Raw genomic sequence first — 22,081 nt, 5'->3', positions numbered from 1 at the left:
CGCATGACTCAGCCTCAATAATGAATATTGTGTCCTGCATCCCAGCCTCATACACAAGGTGATGGCCCTGGCTAACTGCCTGCAAGCAGAAAGCTCCCCATGAGATACATCCAAGGTTGGGTGCTATACGACAAAGAATGTGGCATGCTCCTCTCCACATGAGCTGCGCCGTCTCACATGACCAAAGGCAGTGCTTTGGATTTTCCACAAGCTGCTATGTGCAGCGTTTGCAACCTCCATCCTTCTGCATCTCGGCTAACCAACACCCCACTGCCAGGCCTCCATGTGGCAACAGCCATAAGAAATACGAAACCCTCCTCCGCCTCCAGCTGTCCCATAGGCGGCGCCAGAAAGTCCACCTAAAAGCATTAGTGATGCTCTGCTCTGCCTAGTACCTGCTACGCAACGGCGCCTAGGCCATGTCCTCCTGCATCAGTACGTGTCTACCAATCCTAGCTGTGTACTCCAGGAACCTTAGTGGCTTCTTGGCGACCATAGTGGCCGGCCATAGCCACTCTCCCGGGTTCCACTCCAGCTCATCAAGTGGCTTGCCCTCCCATATCCAGAGGCGCCACTCCCGAAGCTCCTCCTAGAACACATAAGGGTCCAACTGCCATGTCTTCCCTTGGAGGCCAACAACTCGAATCCTCCTTCACGAAAGGACAACTATCTCCTCATCTTGCTACCCTCTGTCAAGGACCACATGCCCCCCCTCTTGCATGGTGAAGGAAGTCCCATGTGGGGCGCCGCCCACTCTACCTGTCACTTGTAGGGGGATACTTGTTGGTGAAAACCCAGTGGCCCATACCTCACTGGACTCTACCAACCCTTGTATCGGGGGGTCAAGCCACTACTGAGGTATTGCTGCATCAATCTCCCTTCTCTTCAACTCAACTCCTCTCTGGCTTTTTTCTTTTTGTTGATTGTTTGCATTCGCTATCAAAAAGAAGATGAAGTAAATAATCATGCCATTGTGTTGAAGAATGCTTTTCAATTAACGAAAAAGTCCCGTTGCCCATCATCGCTGGCTGCCACCGCACCCCCTGCTACCCCCTCCCCCCGGTCTCTTCCATCGACTTGTCACAACGCCCCCCACAACCCACCCGCTTTGCTGTCTATTCCCCTCCTGCAACACGTTGTACCTCTTCCCCCCGCCAACCTGTCACGCCATCGAGCTACCTCCCACAACGCTGCCCCATAGGAGCTAGCTCGTGTGGAGAGCAGCATGCCGCATCCTTCGCCGTATAGTATCCATCCTTGGATGTATGTCATGGGGAGCTTTCTAATGGCATGCAATCAAGGAGGGCCGTCACCTTCTGTATGAGGCCGAGATGCAGGACACGATATTCATTATCGAGGCACGGTCGTGCACAGTGGTCAGTTTGAAGGCTCTACCCATCGACCAGGTACTAGAGCCCACAGTAGACCGCTCGGAGGTATGGAAGATCATAGGGAGTCTTACTAGATGGTATATCTGGAAGGCGTGGTGTCAGGAGGCTTTCGGCAGAGAGAGATTTTCAGTACAGGCGACCTTAGCAGAGCTCTAGACCTCCATCATCCACTCCCTCCGCGGCCGATGGGATCAGGTGCAGGGTGAGTCCAGGGCTCATCAGGAGCTCCGTTGTCATTTCATGCGCACTTGGGGCGGCCAGGACCTATTTTTCATGATGCAGGCAGGCTACCTCACTTGGCGATACACCCCTTCCCCCCCCCCCCCCATGGCTTCTTGCCCCCATCCCCCCTAGACCGCCTTGAGAGGCTTGTATACATGATCTATTTGTGACTTTGCGTCAGCTCCAGCTAGTCTGTTGAGCATGAGCACTCCGTTGTAATCAGTGTTTTTGAGTAATATAATCAGCCAGATTTTACTTGAAAGAAAACAAAAAAAACTAGTGGGCTGGGGCTGAGGTTTCACATCTGAGCATTATCTTTCGAGCCCCTCCACAGTGGAGAGCTCCGATGGATGTGATTGAGTGGCCCGTGGCTCAAGCGGCCCCCTTCTACCAGTATAGAGAGTCTCCCCTCTCAGCTTGGCTGATAGATGCCCTGGTGGTATCACCAGGCACATCCATCACCCCCATGGTCTGCCCAAGGGCTACCATGGGGGAATGGAGTTCACCGTCCAGGCCGGCAGCAAAGTGTATCCACATGCCTCATAGCTCCTCTTCTTCATCATCAGTTTCCACACCGAATAGATGCTTGTTCAGCCAGTCAGAGGTTTTCTCATGAGTTTATATCTTGCATCCTAGAATGTGATTAGCCTCCACTATAGTGGAGCACGTGGTTCCAGGAAGTTGATTGTTCGGCAGGAGCTGCAACCTGTCCTTTCCGGATAGATTGACATCTTACTTCTACAGGAGCACAAGCTCACCCCCGCCCAAGCCCAGCGGGTAGTGAAGGTACTCCTGGGCAGTTCACACACGTAGTGGGAGCACGACATCAGTGCCCATGGCAGGAGTGGAGGCGTATGCACCTCGATTGGCACGAGCCTCACCACCTGTGTACGAGACCATGTTCAACCCCTTACTTTGACTCATGTTTTTACGTAAACCTCTCCAATCCTGAATAACTAGCATAGACAGGAAAATATTTTTAGAAGCACTATTGTTTGAGAGTACATTCTGGCCAAAACAATTCAAGTGAACCAAGACATGATTTATCAGTGTAGGATCCTATTTAAAAGGTGATGTGATCTATTTCACCAGTACCTGGTAATACAAATTTCTGAAAGTTAAACTCATCCATTGATGTTGACAGCAGAAATTGCACTTTTATGGAGTATTCCCCTGCTGAAAAGGCCTGGTAAGACACATTTATTAGACCTGAGAACCCAGATACTGATGAAACATTGACCTTCAGCTTGGACTTTGAACTGTTTACAGTGACTGAGATAAAGTTAGCAAAAGCATCTACTGCATTTCCATATTTGTCACGGCATTGAATCAAGAAACTAGAAATATCTCCAGCTGTGGAGTTCTCTAAGCCATTTCCAGTTATAAGAGTTAATTTGGTATCAGGAGTTCCTGCAGTGTACAAGAGATGCCTTGAAAATTTTTCCAGCTCCTAGATAATAACTTTTTTAAGCCTTTTTGTTTTGCAAAGAACAGAAAATCTATTTATACATAACCATAAAAGACTTCCAAGGTAAAATCACAAAGTCCGTCCAGCATAGGACTTCAATGAAGCAAATATGGAGGAAGTCGTGTATACAAGGGCTGAAAAAGCCAATCAGGTGGTATGTGAAGCCCACCCATATGTGACCCCAAGTGAAAGAAGCTGTTGGAATACTAACTGCAAAAACAATGTCTCTCCCCTCCTATTGTGCACTTGCAGTCTGTCCATCTCCCGCAATGTGTGAGGAAAATATTAATCTGAGTCCAATATGAGGGTCCCTAAAGTAGGTTGTCCTAGAAATCTATGTCATGTCTACATCTCCTAGTTTAAACGAACCAAACAATGATGCTAGAAATCAACTTCCAACAACTGCAATGGCCTTCCATCCACTTTGTCTATGAAAATTCTAGCATCTTGATCATGCTCAAATGTTAACGAAATGAGAGAAACTAACTCCCCTAAAATCCTCGTATCAAGATGCACGGTTTTTGTACATGATCCATGCACCTCTCTTCCAAGTCACTACCATAGTCTCAAATGTCACTACCATAGTCTCAAATGTACCATGGAAGGCTATGAAGAGAGCTCTCCTCCACACCTCATGGGCCTTGTGACACTGCCATAAACAATGCCTCTCACTCTCAAATGTACCATGGAAAGCTATGATGAGAGCTCTCCTCCACACCTCATGAGCCTTGTCACACTGCCATAAACAATGCCTCTAAGTCTCCACTCGCTCTCCAAATCAGATATATGCTACTGAGAACCTGTCATAACTAAACCACGTCGTGAGCTCCCCCCCCCCCCTGTCATGTCTAGTCGTTCACGCCGCCACATAAGCTGGCCCCTCGACGGCTTGCGATTGCCTAGGACCCCGCCTAGCCGTCTGTCCCCCCCGCCCCGACAATTCGCCCCCCATCCCCCCCCAAGGGACTCGGCCGCTTGTCAGTGCCTATACCCCACCCGCCCCCCTGCCACCTGTCTCCACCTGCCCCCCACCATACCCGCCTGCCCTGCTCTCCCCCCCACCCCCCCATCACGCAACCTTGCTGTTCCCCCCCCCCCCCTCCCCTTGCAGGCCACCCTTTAGCCAAGATCCCCCACCCCCCCAGTGTGCTACCTCCGTCCACAATCGCGGTTCCATCAGCAGTGTCCAACAAACAAACCCCCCCCCCCCCCCCCCCCCGCCATTGTTCCCCCCACCCTCCAGTTGCTCCCTCTCCTGCAACAACTTTCCCCCTCAGGTAGCACAGCGACGTGATTGGTAGTTTTCTCAAAAGGGTCGCGCAATGGAAACCTCTGGTCAGACGCCGGCACACTTAGCGCCCACAGTCAAACACCTTGTGTGTCGTCCACTCTAAGGAGCAGCTCTTAGCTGTCCGAGCTATGGAGCTGGAGCTAAAGGAAACAACCATTTATGGTCAGATAGTAGGACATTCCCCAGCTAGGGGTTAGCTTTGGGACTGGCTTCATTCCACGCTGTGCATCGGTACAACGCAAATCGCGGAGGCGGTCCTAATGGGCCAAGGGATCTTCATGGTGAGGCTCAATTCGGCAGACGCAGCTCACGAGTTACTTGCTAGTTTACCATATGCATCCACGAAGGGGGTCATATACATGGGCCCTTGGTATAGTGGCTTTACTATGGAGGCATTTGCACACCACAACAGGTTTCTTCAGCGCCCGGTCACCCTTTTTTTCCCCCACCTGGCGATAGAGTATTGCCAGTTGATGGAAGACTTTGGACGGCTCTTCGGCACTGTCCTTCCCGCGTCTTTTGCAGATACAGTGATAGCTGTTGGAGTCCCAAAGGTACTGGTGGCACTGAAAGAGGTCAAGAATATCCCATAGTTCCTAGAGATTGAGGCGCGCAGGCACTCCTTTAGGCAACAGGTCATTGTGATGGGGCAGCTAGGGCAGTGCTTGCGCTGCCACGACTTTGGGCATCATGCAACAGTGTGTACGCGTTTCGGAGCCAAGGTGGCTCCGCCGACAAGCCCGCAAGTGGACACTGACAGCTTCACACGAGTCCAGAGAAGACAAAGAGGGAGACGGCATGGGAGGCGTAGCCAACTTCTCAGACGACCTAGCCTCGACAGCAGGGAGCAAGTGGGCGAGCGATGCCCCCTCGGTGGAGCACTCCAGAGCCCCCCCTTGCCCGCTCCACCCGGCAGGACCATAGCCCCCCACATCCACCACCTACGCCACAGACTACCTCACCTATGATCCCACAGCCCTCATCCCCCCCCCCACCCCATGAAACCCCCCCCCAACTGACCCTGGCCCACAACCCCCCCTTTCCAAGGCCACCAGTCCCCTCCCCCAACACCCGCCATGCACCTCCGTCCATCCCACCATGCCTGGATCCTCCTCCCCCCCACCACCTCTCCTACCAAGCACCTCCCTTGATCCGCACCAGGTACAGGGGTCCCCCCCAAAACCCACCCCCCCTTCTCCCACAAGAGGTGATGAGCCACACATACCTACATCCTCCTTGCACCAGGAGCCACACACACCTACAGCCACCACCTCATCTGCCCCTGCTGCCCGTCACACTTTCCCGAGACAGACATAGCTGTTGCCACAGAAGTTCTTCCGCAATGGCCCATGGTCCCTACCTGAGAGTTGCGGAGCACGGAGAGTTCCCACTACCTCTAGAGGTGGGGATCTTTGTGGTTCATAAGTCAAGGAGTGGCAAGGTCCATCTACAAGCACCATGGGATGGACCAAACTACGCCTTTTTTCTTCAATCTTCTCACTCAGGGGAGTGGACGACTACATAGATAGAGGAAGAGATGAAGAGTCAGGTGGTGGACCACATCTCCCAATGGATGGGGGAGGAAGGATTAGCACTGTTTGCCAAACAGTGGCCAGGTTGCATGATGGACATCAATTGGTGGACTAGTGCCGAGGTCCCACACTTGAGCATTATCTCTCGAGCCCCTCCACAGTGGAGAGTTCCGAGGGACGTGATCGAGTGGCCCCTGGCACAGGCGGCTCGTTTCTACCAGTGTACAGAGTTGGGATTCTCAACATGGCTGATAGATGCATTGATAGTACCACTTGGAGCATCTATCACCCCTATGGTCTCACCATGGGGGATTATAGTTCACTGTCCAAACCGGCGGCAAAGCGTACTTGCATGCCTCATAGCTTCTCCTCTTCTTTAGCAGCCTCCACACCGAACAGATGCCTGTTTAGTCAATCACAGGTTTCCCCATGAGCTTACACCTTGCATCCTGGAATGTGAATAGTCTCCACTATAGTGGGGCATGTCATTCCAGGAATTTATTGTTCAGCAGGAGCTGCAGCCTGCCCTTGCCGGCCGGATCGACATCCTGGTTCTACAGGAGCACAAGCTAACCCCCACCCAGGCCTAGCAGGTTGGGAAGGTACTTCCGAGCAGTGCACACACTTACTGGAAGCATGCCATAGGCACCCATGGCACGAGTGGAGGTGTATGCACCTCTATCAGCCCAAGTCTCACCGCCTATGTACAAGACCACGGGACGATAGCGGCAAGGAGGGTTCTGTGGATCAGATTGGATATTGGGGACTCGTGCCTTGGAGTCCTCGATGTCTATGCCCCTATGGAGGTTAGGGCACGCAACGGGTTCTAGGTGGAGATTGCGGACCGACTCCCTGAGGTGGACTCCTGGATCATTGGAGGAGACTTCAATAACCTAGAGGCTTTGGAGGACCAACAGGGCGGCAAAGGCTGAATCTACCAGGGCATGGCTAGGGAGGAGCAGGAGGCATGGGAGGTCTTTCTGCTAGTAGTAGGAGCACGCGAGAGACCCTGCCTTCCATAGGAGGGAGAGGTCGTTGGACTTCTCTTGGGGATACAGCTAACTAGGTGGAGTCTTGCTAGAGCGGTTGGACAGGTTCTATGTGGGAGAGTGGGGAGGCTCTCATGGAGGTCAGATTGAGCAGTTTTCAGGCACCACATTGTCCGATCATTGCCCAGTTCTCCTAACACTTGATCCCCTAGCATCCGCTCTAGACACACGATTCTATCGAATCCCTGACTCGATCTATAGGAGGGAGGAGGTGATGAGACAGATAGAGCAGAATTATACCAGAGAGTGGGACAAGAGGGACTGGATAGTAGAGGAGGTTGCAGAGGTCCTAGCCGAGTTGAGCAAAATCTGCCAAGAGGCAGCCATACAAGCCAAGCAGTAGAGCTGGGAGGAGGAGAGAGCACTCCGGCAGGACCTAGCACCCACGCAGATATTATTACAGGAGGCATCAGGGGTCCCACCCTCCACGCATAGGAGATGCAAGCGCGAGCAGCAATTGCTTGCCTAGAGGACACGTGCTCGAAATTCTGCTTCCGAACCTCAATATCCTTCTGGGCGCGTAAGGGAGACATGATGTGCAAGGAGTTCTTCTAGATGCACCAGCCTCGCACCCCAAGAGAGCAGATATGCAGCCTTCAGGACCAGTATGGAAGGACTTGTTCTAGCCCAGACGAGGTGATGGAGATTGCCACCGACTATTACACAGGCCTTTTCCAGCAGGAGACAGCTTCAGCTAGAGGACAGAGATGTAGAAAGCAGGTCTGGGATCACATCCTGTCCCTCATCACACAGAGGAGATGGGATGCTCCCTCCTAGCCCCCTTCACAGAGAAGGAACTAGAGGAGGCTTTTGATAGACAGGATGGGAAGAAATGCCCGAGAGAGGATGGCCTCTCTAAGGCCTTCTTCACTACCTACTGGCAAGTGGGGATGGACCCCCTACTAATGGCTTTCCAGGAGATTTTCACTTCAGGACAGATGCCAAGGAGTCTTTCGCCAAGCCTTATCAGTCTTCTCCCGAAAGAGGGAGACCGGTTGGAGTTTTCCCAGCGGAGACCGATCACCTTATTGTCAGTGGCCTATAAGGCACTAGCAAAGATGATTGGTAGGTGACTACGGCCCGTGCTTGCAAACATCATCCATGATACACAAACAGGCTTTGTCGAGGATAGGAGCATCCTTGACAATGTATTTACCTTCTTTGAGGCGACAGAGTGGGCTCACCACAACGGGTAGAGAGTGGCCGTACTACTTTTGGATTTCGAGAAAGCTTATGATGGGGTGGATTGGGATTTCCTAGAGGGCACCATGGTGAGGTTCGGATTCCCCAACGTTTGGATTCATGGCGTCTCCGCCCTTTACAGATCGGCCAGTGGCAAGGTTCTTCCGACGGACCTTCTGGTACTGCCTATGGGATAGCTGGAGGCCAAGGAGGGTGTCATATTTTTTATGGCTGGTGGCACATGGAGACTTGGCGGTGGGAAGCTGGCTTGCCCAGATGCAGAAGGAGGGAGGTTGTAAACGCTGCACACAACAACCTTTGAAAACCCCAAAGCACTGCCTTTGGTCTGCGCAGCTCGTGTGGACAGGAGCATGCCGTATCCTTCGACATATAGCACCCAACCTTGGGTGTATCTCATGGGGAGCTTTCTGATGGCAGGCAGTCAGCAAGGGCCGTCACCTTTTGTATGGGGCCAGGATGCAAGACACGATATCGAGGCAGGGTCATGCGCAGTGGTCGGTCTGGCGGCTCTACCCATCCGCCAGGTACTGGAACCCACAGCAGACCGCTCGGAGGTATGGGAGGTCATAGGGAGTCTTACTGGATGGCATATTTGGAAGGCGTGATGCCAGGTGGCTTTTTGCGGGGAGAGACTTTCAGCACATGCGACCTTAGCAGAGCTCTCGACCTCCATCATCCACTCCCACCGCGGCCGATGGGATCAGGTGCAAGGCGAGTCCAGGGCTCGTCAGGAGCTCCGTGGTCACTTCATGCGTACCTGGGGCGGCCAGGGTCTGTTCTTTGTGATACAGGCAGGCAGCCCCATTTGGCGATATAAAACCCCCCCGCCCCCCCCCCAATGGCTTCTTGCCCCCATCCCCCCTAGACCACCTTGAGAGACTTGTATACATGATGTACTGGTGACTTTGCTTCAGCTCCAGCTAGTTTGTTGAGCATGAGCACTCTGTTGTAATCAGCTTTTTGAGTAATATAATCAGCCACATTTTACTTGCAAAAAAAAGTCCTAAAGGAAGCTCTCAGGTGAAACCTGTACTGTGATCTGGCTTCTTTCATGTCACCAAACTAAGTTCTAAATGAAGCTCTCAGGTGAAACCTGTACTGTGTTCTGGCTTCTTTCATGGCATCTGGCTTCTTTCATGGCATCAATCTCTGCTCTGGCAATATGCATCCTCTATGTTACTCATTTGCACCCCAGACCTCTCTCCCCCTCCGTCCATAGTGTAGCCAATGATGCTGTAGTGGTTCTCTCCTTCTCTAAATGGCCCTAGTCTCCTCCTCATGGCATCCTCCCTGAAGAAGGAACCGATCTCCTGTACGCTTTGATCCAAGTCTTTAGCTGGTCTTTAGCTACTCATCTAGCTGAGAAGAGTCATGATCTCCAAATCTATGCAACTCCATCCCCAAGATTGTCATTGTAGAATAGGTGCTCTGGAATCATGACACTGCAGTGGATCCTCTGACTCTCTCAAAGACAAGTAGCTGAATGGGTAAGTGGTCCAAGAGGGCTGTGCTAGGTATGATGCTAACTAGGCCACCTCTATCGCAGGCCTAGTCATCCACATAAAATCAATCGATCCTAGAGAAGATCCTGTCTCTCGTAGAGAACTAAAATGAGCCTATGGATCTGCCAAACTCTCCTGTGAAACATGGACCTTGACCTCAAATCTACAATAAGAGCACCTCCTAGGCAGCCTGGTCTCCTCCTCTAATGGTCTCTATGTATGTACCTCTCCTATCCTCCAAAGCCTCCACTATATTAAAGTTTCCCCCTACTATCCAGTGATCGACATATAGTAGGGACTGAATGAGGATAGTCCAAAACTATCTCATCTTGCCAACCATTCGGAGTTTAAATGACCAACAAATCAATAAGCAGCCCCTCCAATCTCACAAAGAAACCACATGGCTCTCCTTGGCGCAACAATACCCCAGCCATGACCCGATTGGGTCCTCTATTCCCTACCAGATGCATACTCCAGCATGTATATCTGTGGCTCCCACAGCTGCTACCCAGTAAGTGTGGCTCTGTCCTGGCAATAACTTCCTGCGGGATCAGGATGTCCTCTTCATGAGGAGATGGTGCTCCTACAACATGGGAGAATCAATTGATCCTCCCACTAATGCTCCGTGTGGATCCTATCTTATGAGGTTCCCACCCTGCCTGAAGTGTATTGTATAACCATTGCATCATGTTTTTCACCTTACAAATCAATGCATTATTCTTGTGTTCTAATTTTCTTCACATCTCAAGAGTTTGTATTATGATCCAGAGCACTAATGTAGCTTAAATATAGAACCATCTAGTCATTTTGTTTTCAGTTGAGTTTATCCACCTAGCTTGAAAATTTTTTAACCTCTCACAAGCACAAATCACAGCTATGGGCTACTCAAATTTTTGATCATTTGTTAGGTTTCTTACCAGTAAAGTATGAGAAAGGAAAAGGTGAGCCTAATAGTATTGAGGTATTACTCCCTATCTGAAGCAAATACTCTCCAGGTTTTGTCAAATTGAATGTTATTCGTTGTTGCCTTGATTCTGGGTATCCTATTGGAACTACTTTAAGATTCTCAATGGTGAGATAAGAAGAAAGACCACTTTTCGAAACTCGAATACTAAAATAATCCTCAATAAAGTTGTTTTTCATTGCAACAGCATTCCCATAAACATCTCTATGAGTGATGATAAATTTTGCCGTGCTGCCAACCTGATAATTGTTTGCTCCCTCTTCCCAAGTTCCAGTGGAATGTGATGGAGAAAAAGGACCTGGAATGGGAACTATTAGATCCCTCAATTTAACATCCAAAGATCAAAAAGATAAAAATGTTGAAGCATTAGCTTCAGAAATTTCAAGTAATGAGTGATAGCCTAGGTTTGGCCAAACTACCTGGAACAATCATCAACTTGAAAGGGCTTCCAGGAATTGAAAGACCTTCATTTTTAATCATCATGCTTAAAGAATATGGTTCCACCTGTGATTTCGTTATATTGTAAGTGATGTTTATTTGCCCAAAATTGCTAAAAACATGATACGAAAAATTTGTTGGAGGAATCAACTGAAGACTGATGTTCAGTCTCACTCGTATTGGATTGTTGTACCGATCTTGTGTAAAAATTGTGATATTGAGATCAGAACCTGCTGTTCCACCTAGACCAATACTGTTTACTCTAGTATTTGGAAGATAGAATGCTCCTGAAGCAGATTGTTACCAGAATATCTATCAGAAGTAAAATGTTGTTTACATTATGCATGATGTATGTTTTGTTGACAAAGTCAAAGTTGATGCCAGATTGAAAAAATATTATATTAGAACTTGTTAAAAAAGGACTCACATTAAATAAGAAAGAAGGATGCTTGTACTTCGAGATTTCCAAACTGATAATTTCTATTACTGTTACAGCAGGTACTTGTAAAAATTCTGGTCAAAAGAGCACCTGTATGACTGCCAGAAACACACACAAGGTTGGGAGGAGCTAGGTAATTTACAGGTGCTCAGAGTCAAAAGTGTGATCAAAAAAGGGACTGATCTAGGACAAAGCTACATTTTTAAAGATGGAAACAACTGCAGATGTGGTGCTGCTCACCACAATGTGCTGCTATGTCACCCCACTTAGATGGTCCATAGTTTCATGTGGTCCAGCTTAGATGGATCCAGGACTCCCGTGCTAAGGCAGCCTGGTAGATCATCATCCAACACCACTCAGAGAGAGGCTTGGGGTTCATAGATCCAGAGTTCTAGAGTCAGACCCTACTCGGCAAGCTAGTCATCTAAGAGCTCATTCCAGGCAGCCAGACCGAGAAACTTCTCCTTCATGAGGGTCTCCAGGAATGCTGACCTCACCTTGGAGGGAAGTGGAGACCATCTCTAAGGTCGATCTCCACCATGGCATTCTTAGTGTTTTACATTTCATGGATGTTAGCCTCTTTTTTAGGCTTTGTATTGGGTGCCTTTATGGTCAGTCGGGCAGCCCATTTAGGATGACCTCATTTATCTGGATTCTTGCCCTTAGAATCTATATATACTCCACTCCTCCATTTTTGTTATATCCAATGACATCCACTTGAAGAGAGGGAGTCTAGAGGTACTGCTGATCATCACATGCCATTAACTTGCATGGTGTACAGCACACCTCTTGTGTTATGTTATGGATTCTGTTGCCCATTCATCATTGTTTGAGTTCTTGTGTCTTCTCATTCACTACTCATTCTTCTCAGGGTTCAGCAGTTGTGATTCTTCTGCTTTTGTTGCTCACTCTCACATGGTATCAAACGACCAGTGTTGCTGCTCTTATTCACTATTTCAGGTCCCACGTCGTGTTTTTCTGCTCCCGGACCTATTGCATACTCGGAGAGATCTATTTCTATGCCGGGCAACCTGTTTTTACTGGTCTGAGCTGCTGCACCTTGCATTTTTCACTGTCAGAGCTCCATAGCCTTGTGTTTGCTGCCTTCGCCCCTTCGTTTTCTGGTGTTTCAATCTGTGTTTTGCAGCCTGTATTCAACATTTACTGTTTTTGGGACTGATTCAGGGCTAGGGACCTGTTATTGACTCTTTAACATTTGCATTTTCCTGTAGTACATTGGATTGGTCGAATGGATCCTAGTACACATACAAGACCTCCAAACCCGTATGTCCTTCCTCCTAGTAAACATTAGGGCCATGGAAGGATCATATCTATTGCTTATTGGCTGTTTGTGGTGCACATTGCTGGGGTATGCCAAGACTGGGACACAGATGAGCTATGGATTAAGTATGTCAATAGGCTAATGCCATTGCAATTAGAGAAGGGGCAAGACTCCTCCTCTATCATGGTACCTGTCATGGAAGCTGCCACATCCACTCGATTAACTAACCTACAATCCTTAGATGACTCTGTCCTCTTAGACTCGCTAGGAGTGTTCTCATGCATTATGGTGCAAATAAGTGAGCTTCCCCTTGCCACTCCACCAAATCAAAAAGAGCAACCATTGCAGAAATCTGACAGAGCCTTAGTTGTTAAACCCTGCAAGTCCTCAAATCAGACTATTGTAGATGTCTCTAACAACCTAGATCTTGACACCACAAACATAGAAAACTCATTAGATAAGCCAAACAATCACTCAAAGGATGGCACCAACATAGAAAATATAGAGTGCCTTGAGGATTTGGGAAACCTCTAGAGAAAAAAATGGGATCTCAACCTAAAAATTCCATGGATTTTGGGTAGGTTGATCCTTGGGAACTAGACACTCTTCACTTTGGTCACCATCAAGGAAAAGGACACCATCCCTTGCCTGAAACATGTCAAGGCCGATAGAAAGTACCTTCTCAAAATCACATCACTAGGATCACTAGTAAACTGGCCATGCCTTCTTCCCAAGAACCTAGAAGAGCAGACATGCATGCTGAATATGGTAAGTTACTGGCATCTTGGCTTAGTGACACCATTGCAATACAAAATATTGATGGTACCCCTGTCCATGATCCAACAATTCTTATACAAGCAGCACAAGAAGGTCAACCATTGGAGCTGGAATGCTTCCAAGACATGTTGCAAGAAAACAACATTCACATCCTAGAAGTCCCAAAACCCATCTTGCTAGCAGCATGGCTATGGGAATTCCCTTCTCATCTTGAAAAGGTAACCTCTTTCTTCCACTCCTCTGATATTTTTGCATTGAGCTACAAGGATCTTCCAAGCATCCACCCTCAATTTAGCCAACACTGTATTCTGCTCCACGGCGATGTCCATCCAATACGTGGGCACGATGAATATCCTCAACATACTCCTTCAAAAATTCAAAGCCACCTAAGCATACGAGCAAGATGGAGAATCACCCAATGCATGGGTCACCAGGGCGGCAATAGACTCATCATGGAGAAGCTTGCTGTGTTTGTCAAATGCCTGCTGAGCATCTGAGTGGAGCAAAACCATCTCATCAATGCAGGGCACCATGTCTTCTTCCACATCATCTTCGTTCACATCCATGTCTGGAACCAAGGCTGCAGTAGCCTGCTCCATATAATCTGAATTCAGATCTGCCACCAAGGAGCAAGCGCAAACATCTGCTGCAGGTCCTCTCCCAACATAGGTAGCACACTCCTATCAAAAAGGTACGGGAAGCTGGGCAGAAGAGGGCAGGGTAAGGAAGATAGATCGTGGGCTGAGGACACCCTATCTACAGGGCGGACAAATGACACACAGGCAGGGGTGGGACTGCAGCCGGCCCATCTCTATCTTTTTTTTCGAAAAAGGTGATTGTATTAATTACGAAAAAAAGTACAATTTAACATGATTACAAGATACACGATGGCTGTAAGCCATCGTGTGTAAAATCTCAGTACAAAACCACAGAAGAGTAACTCAAGTCATGGCCCATCTCTATCTCTCTCCTCTCGTTTTCTCACTTCTGCACAAGTTGGACAAATCTGCAGAAGGGCAGGTGGCAGTTAGGGTTGGGGGCAGTAGTAGGCACACATTATGTGTGTGTGTGTGAGTGTGTGTGTGTGTGTGTGTGTGTGTGTAGAGAAGTATACTGGATCATGTAAGGCACAGATCTCCAAATCTAGTTTGAACAGCCAAGGAATTGTTGGAGTTGGGTTACAGAAGACAAGGTGTTTGGATGCTTTTAAGGCTTTCAAAACATGATCTTGTAGCACAAATTTTCCGTTAGTAATTTGCAATCCTAAAAAATCCACGATAAGGGTGAAGATGGTGAATTTAGAAGGGGAGAGAACCATTTCATGTCTAGTTTGGTCCTCTGTTCTATAGGTACATGCACAAAGGCATCACAACCAAAGACACACAAATGATCATATGAAGCAGGTTTGCCAAACCAAACCTCTTCACGAATGCCATTTTCCAATGCACGATCGGGAGAGCGATTGTATACATGAACTACAGTTATAAGAGCCTCTCCCCAAAACTGTTGCGAGAGATTAGCTATGGAAAACATGCATCTGACTCTCTCACAAAGTGTGCGATTAAATATTTCAGCCACGCCATTTGATGCAGGATTATAAGGGGCTACCAACTCCCACTTAATGCCATGCATCTCACAAAATTTGTTAAATTCATTTAAGACATACTCACCCCCATTATCTGTTCTTATGGCTTTTAACTTAAGCCGTTTCTGTGTGGTAAGAAAAGCATGAAACTTTTTAAAAACATCCAACACTTCCTTTTTGCTCTTAAGTACATACATGCCCACTTCTTCAATTCGGGAAAGAAAGAGTTGAATGTGCTTGATGAGTTGCTCCATAGTGTCGAAAAAAACTAATAAGTCATCAATGTACAAAAGGTAAGTCAGCAAAAGTAGAATTAGTCCATTCCTAAAACTTGGTATGGGCAGTTTTAATTCCAAATGATAAGACTATCTAGTGATAATGACCATATGGAACAGAAAACGTAGTCTTGTAGTGGTCTTGTGTGAGGCTATAGGCAATTGCTAGAAGCCTCATGTTAGGTCAAACTTACTGAAAATTTGGGTACCTCCACGTCTCTTAAAAAGGATATCTTTCAATGGCAGTGGATGGCCATGTCCCATCGGATATTTGTTAAGGGGGGTTGGTAATTGATGACAAGCCACTTTTGCCTTGTTTTTGTTCACTAAGCTTATTAACATAAAAAGCATGATAAGCATAAGGAGAGGACGTTGGTTCCATAGCACCTTTGTCTAGTAGGTCATGGATTTCTTATTGGCATAATGCTAGGGCTTCAACCCTCATACTTGGATAGGATACTTTAGTAGGAATAGCATTGTCCTTCGTAGGGATTATAATAGAAAACCGGACACGTTTTTCTTAAACAAGGTTAGATCATCATAACATAATTAAGCTACTTCGTCTTTAAGTCCGAAAATATTTGTGTTGTATTTGGTCAATTCTTTTTTTAGCCAAATATAGAGACGAGTAGGCACTTCTTCTTCTACTTATATCATGAAAAAAAAACGAGGGATCTTTGGAAGGAGAGGAAGAGTGATTTCCTTGTTGGCATATGTCAAATGGAGAACATCTGTGTAGAAAATGGTACACCATATATTTGAGTATATGAGTGCCAATGATAATATCATATCACACGCTGAGTGTTAGTTGTTTCTCAATAGGAAGCTTTATATCCCCAAGTTGAAGCCATGTCTTGACTCTGGTGTTGATAGGGATTTTTTTATTATTTGAGAGCTCTACTAGGAGAGGAGCTCTTTTTTGCTAGCTTGCATGTGGGGGGGGCAACAATTATTGTAGAGCCTGTATCAATGAGTGCATTAGCAAATATCTTGAAGTATCTAGAGTCTTTGATGATTAGAGACACAACTCGGATTCGACCATTGATGTTCAAAGCATTGATTTTGAGAGAGGGAAGGAATTGTTTGCCTTTGACAGTAGCCGGTATTGACTCCTTGGTATGGATTATTTCCTGCTAAATGGAAGTATATAGAGTAGAAAGATCTTCTTTGTATTGTTTCAAATTTTGATGTAGTATAGTTACTAAGGATTGGAGAGTGACAATGACTTACGTGATTTCTGTTGGGTATTTGACTCACGTCTCACTTACGCCTATGCTCATAAGGGGGTGTCGGTGATCAGTAGGACACTGGGGCACTTTTTACTCTCTGTAGGAGAGGTTTTTTCCCCCAGACTTATAGCCTTATTTTCGTATGTGCTTATGTTACACACTTATGGGCACTTACCGTGTTCGGGTGTGAACACCCCCTACAACCCTAAGGTTTAAGGGTTGTACTTTGTACTTTCATTCTACACTCTTTCAGTCTATTCAATTGGGTGTCGTGCTTCACTCTATCTCTCTCACTCTCACACTGTCTACTGCACTCTCAGCTGCACCTCGATCCTCTCACCCCCCCTCACATTTGGTATCAGAGCTCAGCTCCTATCTGCAGTGTGCAGTTCCGACCACACCTGAGCCACCTGTACCTGCGTGCTACAGCTGCACCTGTAGACGCCGCTAGTCCAGGCGCCGCCTCCTCTGCCCTGTTCTGCCTGCATGTGCCACCTTGCAGGCGCTGTCAGCTCCAGCCCCGCCAGCGTGCCACTTGTACCTGCGCGCGCGCCCTGTATCAGCGCGCCACCCGTCAGTTGCAGGAGCCGCCTCCTCTGCCCAACGCACCACCTGTTAGCTGGAGGCGCCGCCAACTCTGCACAGCGCGCCATCTGCCCAGCACGCGCCAGTCCTGCCTGCGCGCGCCACTGGCCTGCATGAGACACCTGTTTGCAGGCGCCGCCTCCTGAACTTGTAGTAGCCAGCCACCAGGTTCGCGAACGTGTTCCTGTGCCTAGACGTTACCTCAGCATCCGTGCACGTCATCAGTCAGCTGCAATCATTCTGCAGAGGTAACATTTTGCATTTTTTATTTCAAACACCAGGAGTTCGTGCAGCAGCAGGATCAATTTTATGCATTGGGACACGTGCTCGTGTCTGTGACAGACACACATTAAATGCACATTCTGGGGTATTTGTGACAGAAATTTTGGCAGAAATTTTGGGGAATTTGACATTACAGTGTTGCTGAGCATTGTTTGCACCTTGGGAAGCGTGCATTAAAGACAGTTCTTTGACAGAGTACACCCTTGCACATTAATTGCAGAAGTGTGCTTGCTGCAATTTCTAGAAATTTGCAGATTTCCAGCCCTTACTGCTTTGACATTGCTCATTTGTCTTTGGAAATTTGTCATCATGGCAAATCAGGGAGGTGATGTATTTACCTATGTATCCAAGGAAGACAAATTGGATGGAAACAATTATTCGCTATGGTCATTCATGATGAAGAATGTATTAGTGGCTAAGAATTTATGGGATTATGTCAGTGGAGAGGAAACTAGACCAGGAGTTGTAGCTCCCGTTACTCCTCCTCCTCAAGAGGCACGTGGACAACGGGGACCTCAACCCGCTCCACCTCAGCCACTTCCTCCAAGAACTGCAACTCAAAAAGCTTGGGATACACGAGATGCACATGCTTTGTCGCTGATTGCTTTGGCAGTTCAACGGTCCATCATCCCTCACATTCGTTCAGCATCTTCTTCACGAGATGCATGGCTGACTTTGGAGCATATGTTTGTAGGAAATAATGAGACTCGAATCTCTTTCTTGAAGAAAGAGTTAAAAACTTTGAAGATGAATGAGGGTGACTCTATGTAGGATCACTTGAATAAGATTCAGGACTTGCGGGAGCAGCTCATGAATGCAGATGAGTACTTTTCGGATGCACGCTTGATATCCACCACCTTGAATTCCTTACCTCCTTCGTACTTGTCCTTTTATACTGCCTTGAACCTCACCATGAGGATTGCCGAGCACCCACTCACTTTTATTCAACTGGTTAGTTTGCTTCTAGAGGAGGAGCAAACAAGGAAAAATAGTGGTGTGGATGCTATAGTCTCTCAGCAGGCTTTTGTGGCAAGACAGAAAGGCAAAAACAGCAAGGTGAAAAATGCTCCACAGAGTTCTGGTACTTCTAGCACATCATAGAATCAGACACAAGGGGGCACGCAAGCTAAAAAGGGAAAATGTCATTATTGTAAGAAGCTAGGCCACTATATCACTGAGTGCACGAAGCGCATTGCCAAAGAAAAGAAGGAGTCAGGAATGTCTATTTCTACTACTCCTTCCACTGCTAGTGAGTCCGCGTCCTTTGTTGTAGACAGGGACTATTATTTTTACACTTGCAGTTATGACATCTCTTGGGCTAATAGAGCACTTACCTCTACAGAGGATGCTGACACTTGGTTCTTTGACAGTGGTGCTTTTAGGCATATTACATCTCGCAGAGATTTGTTTGCTTCAGTTAGTGCACCTCCTATTGGGAAATCTGTACAGTGTGCCAATAATGCATCATACCCTGTTCGTGGTATTGGGGAGATTCAACTCACAGCCATTGATGGCTCTATTCTCCGCCTGCAGGATGCTTTGTTTGTGCTTGGAATCAAGAAGAATTTGCTATCTATTTCCTCTTTGGCACGTTGTGGCTTGCAGGTCACATTTGATGATGACCGTTGCATGGTTAGAGATAAAGAACGCATGACTTTGGTCTTGACAAGATCTTTGTGTCATGGTTTATATGAGTTGGATGCTCTTTCAGTAGATCAGACGGCATACTTGACATCCACTCTTACTCTTGCTATGATACAGGTGGAGTTATGGCATGCTCGTTTGGGGCATGTAAACTTTGGCAGCTTGATGCTTTTGTAGCGTACTCAGATGCTGGATGGCTTACCTCTCTTGGAGAGACCTCCTGAGCACTTATTTGGGAAAAATGCATCATTTCTCGTTTCCCCGTGATGTTGCTTTCAGAGCAACAACCAGATTGCAGTTGGTGCATTCAGATGTTTGTGGACCTATGCAAACAATGTCATTGGCCGGTTGTTACTATTTTGTGACATTCATTGATGACTTTACACGTTTTTGCTGGGTCTACTGTTTGAAAAAGAAGTCAGAAGTGTATGATGCATTTTTGGCTTTCAGTGCACTTGTTGAAAATCAATCTGGATGCAAAATTAAGACTCTCCGTTCGGACCGAGGGGGGGAATACATGTCCTCTATGCTGAATTCTTTTTTGAAGCAGAAAGGCATAGTCCATCAGTACACTACTGCCTATACTCCACAGCAGAATGGGGTAGTAGAGAGGAAGAATCAATCACTCATGGAGATGGCCAGATGTATGCTGAAGGCAAAGAGCTTGCCTCATAGTTTTTGGATGGAAGCAGTCATGTGTGCTTGCCATATTTTGAACAGATGCCCTACCAAAGCCTTGAAGATCATCACGCCTTTTGAGGCTTGGAACAGCCGTAAACCTTCTGTTGGCCACTTCCGTACCTTTGGGTGTCTTGCCTATGCCCATATTCCACAAGTACTTAGAAAAAAGTTGGACAACAAAGCTATTAAGTGCATTTTTATGGGATATAGCAGTGAGAGCAAAGGCTACAAACTCTATGATCCTGTTACAAAGAAGGTTTTTGTCAACAAGGATGTTGTTTTTGATGAAAAATCAGAATTATCCTTGGCTGGTTTGGACACATATCAGGCTGCCTGTGATGTTTTTGAACGGCTGCTGCCCATTACTTTTGGTGATTCAGCTGGAGCTTCAGAAAATGAACCTAATGTTCAACCAACTGCTCCTATGGAAAGTGCAGAAATTCAGCCATTGGCTGATCGGAATATTCAGCATAATGCTGAAACTGAAATTCAGCAAGAGCTTGCACACAGTCAGGAAGCTAGACAGTTACCTAGATGGTATTTGCAGACTATGCAAGATAGTCCTTTGGATGCACCCATGGCTGGTCATACTAGAAGGCAAACTCATTTGCATGATTCAGGACATACCATGGAGTTTGTTATGGCAGCAAGTACTTTTAATAATGAAGAGCCTGAATGTTTTGAGGATGCACAACACAGTGTGCATTGGATGGCAGCAATGCAAGCTGAATTAGATTCTATCACTAAGAATCAAACTTGGGATTTGGTGTCTTTGCCATTTGGGAAGAAAGCCATTGGAACGAAATGGGTCTACAAACTGAAAAGGAAAGTAGATGGATCCATTGATAAATACAAGGCACGGCTTGTAGCTAAAGGCTACGCACAGAAAAAGGGCATTTGCCATTGACTATGAGGAGACATTTGCTCCTACTTCCCGTATGACAACCATCAGGTCTATGATTGCTTTGGCTGCACATTATGGTTGGACAGTGCATCAGTTGGATATCAAGACTGCATTTTTACATGGGGAACTTCAGGAGGAAGTTTATGTACAGCAGCCCATTGGTTTTGCAGTTGAAGGCTCAGAACATTTGGTATGCAAGCTCAAAAAGGCACTACATGGTTTGAAACAAGCTCCTAGAGCTTGGAATGCAAAAATAGATGCTCTCTTGTTGGTCAGGGGTTTCTCAACAGCTCATCTGAGTCTACCCTTTACATATGTAAAGAAGGGGGATCTATGCTGATTATATGTCTTTATGTTGATGACCTTTTGCTCACTGGAACACATGCTGATCAGATTTCAGCATTCAAACAAAATTTGCAGCAAACTTTTGACATGTCTGACTTGGGAATTTTGCACTACTACTTGGGCATCCAATTCATACATGATGCTCGAGGTTTTGGGCTATCACAATCAAGGTATATTGGGTAGCTTCTTGAGAAGTTTGGCTTACAGGATTGCAAGCCAGTTTGTACCCCTATGGAACCTGGACTAAAACTGTCATTCCATGATGACAGTGATTTGTTTGATATACATACATATGCTCCTGCAATTGGATGTCTTATCTACCTATGCAACACTAGGCCGGACATACAATTTGCGGTTTCAGCTTTGAGCAGGTATATGCATCAGCCACATATGTCACATTGGCAAGCTGTCAAGCGTGTTTTTCGTTACTTGCAGGGTACTAGATCTCTTGGGTTGCTTTATGCCAAGGGGGGACCACTGCAGTTACATGCTTATAGTGATTCTGATTGGGCTGGTGATTATGATACACGTCACTCCAGTAGTGGCAATTGTTTCTTTCTTGGCTCTTCTTGCATTTCTTGGCTTAGCAAGAAACAATCCACTGTTGCCACATCATCATGTGAAGGTGAATACAAGGCAGCTTTCACTACCACAGTTGAATGCGTATGGCTTAGACACTTGCTAGCTGATCTGGATGTTACGGAGCCTACTCCTTTGTTCACTGACAGTCAAAGTGCCATTGCAATGGCACGCAACCCAGTGTTTCATGCCCCCACGAAACACATTGAGATCCATTATCACTTTGTCAGAGAGAGGCTACATGCAGGTGATATCAGCCTTGTCTATTGTCCTACCACCAGTAATGTGGCAGACATCTTCACCAAAGCTCTTCCTCGTGACAAATTTGAAGCATTTCGCGATGCTTTAAATTTGATATCCTTTGGTGGCGGATGATCTTTGTACTCTTGATCACTCTTCACTCCAGGGGGGTTT

At 47.0% G+C, this 22,081-nt stretch overlaps 1 protein-coding gene across 1 annotated transcript in view; it reads right to left on the bottom strand.

The window, feature by feature from the left end:
• LOC148014751 (uncharacterized) overlaps positions 1-22,081 on the bottom strand; it is a 285,635-nt gene that overhangs the window by 164,794 nt on the left and 98,760 nt on the right. The window contains exons 10-13 of the mRNA XM_087666600.1: positions 11,235-11,347; positions 11,042-11,126; positions 10,576-10,920; positions 2,709-3,023 (exon numbers count right to left, since the gene is read on the bottom strand). Coding sequence (XP_087522726.1) covers positions 2,709-3,023; positions 10,576-10,920; positions 11,042-11,126; positions 11,235-11,347 — 858 coding nt within the window. The remainder of the gene's footprint in view (positions 1-2,708; positions 3,024-10,575; positions 10,921-11,041; positions 11,127-11,234; positions 11,348-22,081) is intronic.

This window comes from Lygodium microphyllum, chromosome 25, assembly GCF_053477565.2.
Source record: "Lygodium microphyllum isolate KBCC chromosome 25, Lygodium_microphyllum_v1.1.10, whole genome shotgun sequence".
Lineage (NCBI taxonomy): Eukaryota > Viridiplantae > Streptophyta > Polypodiopsida > Schizaeales > Lygodiaceae > Lygodium > Lygodium microphyllum.
The sequence above is the reverse complement of the archived record's forward strand: the minus strand, read 5'-3'. Positions and strand labels throughout refer to the sequence as shown.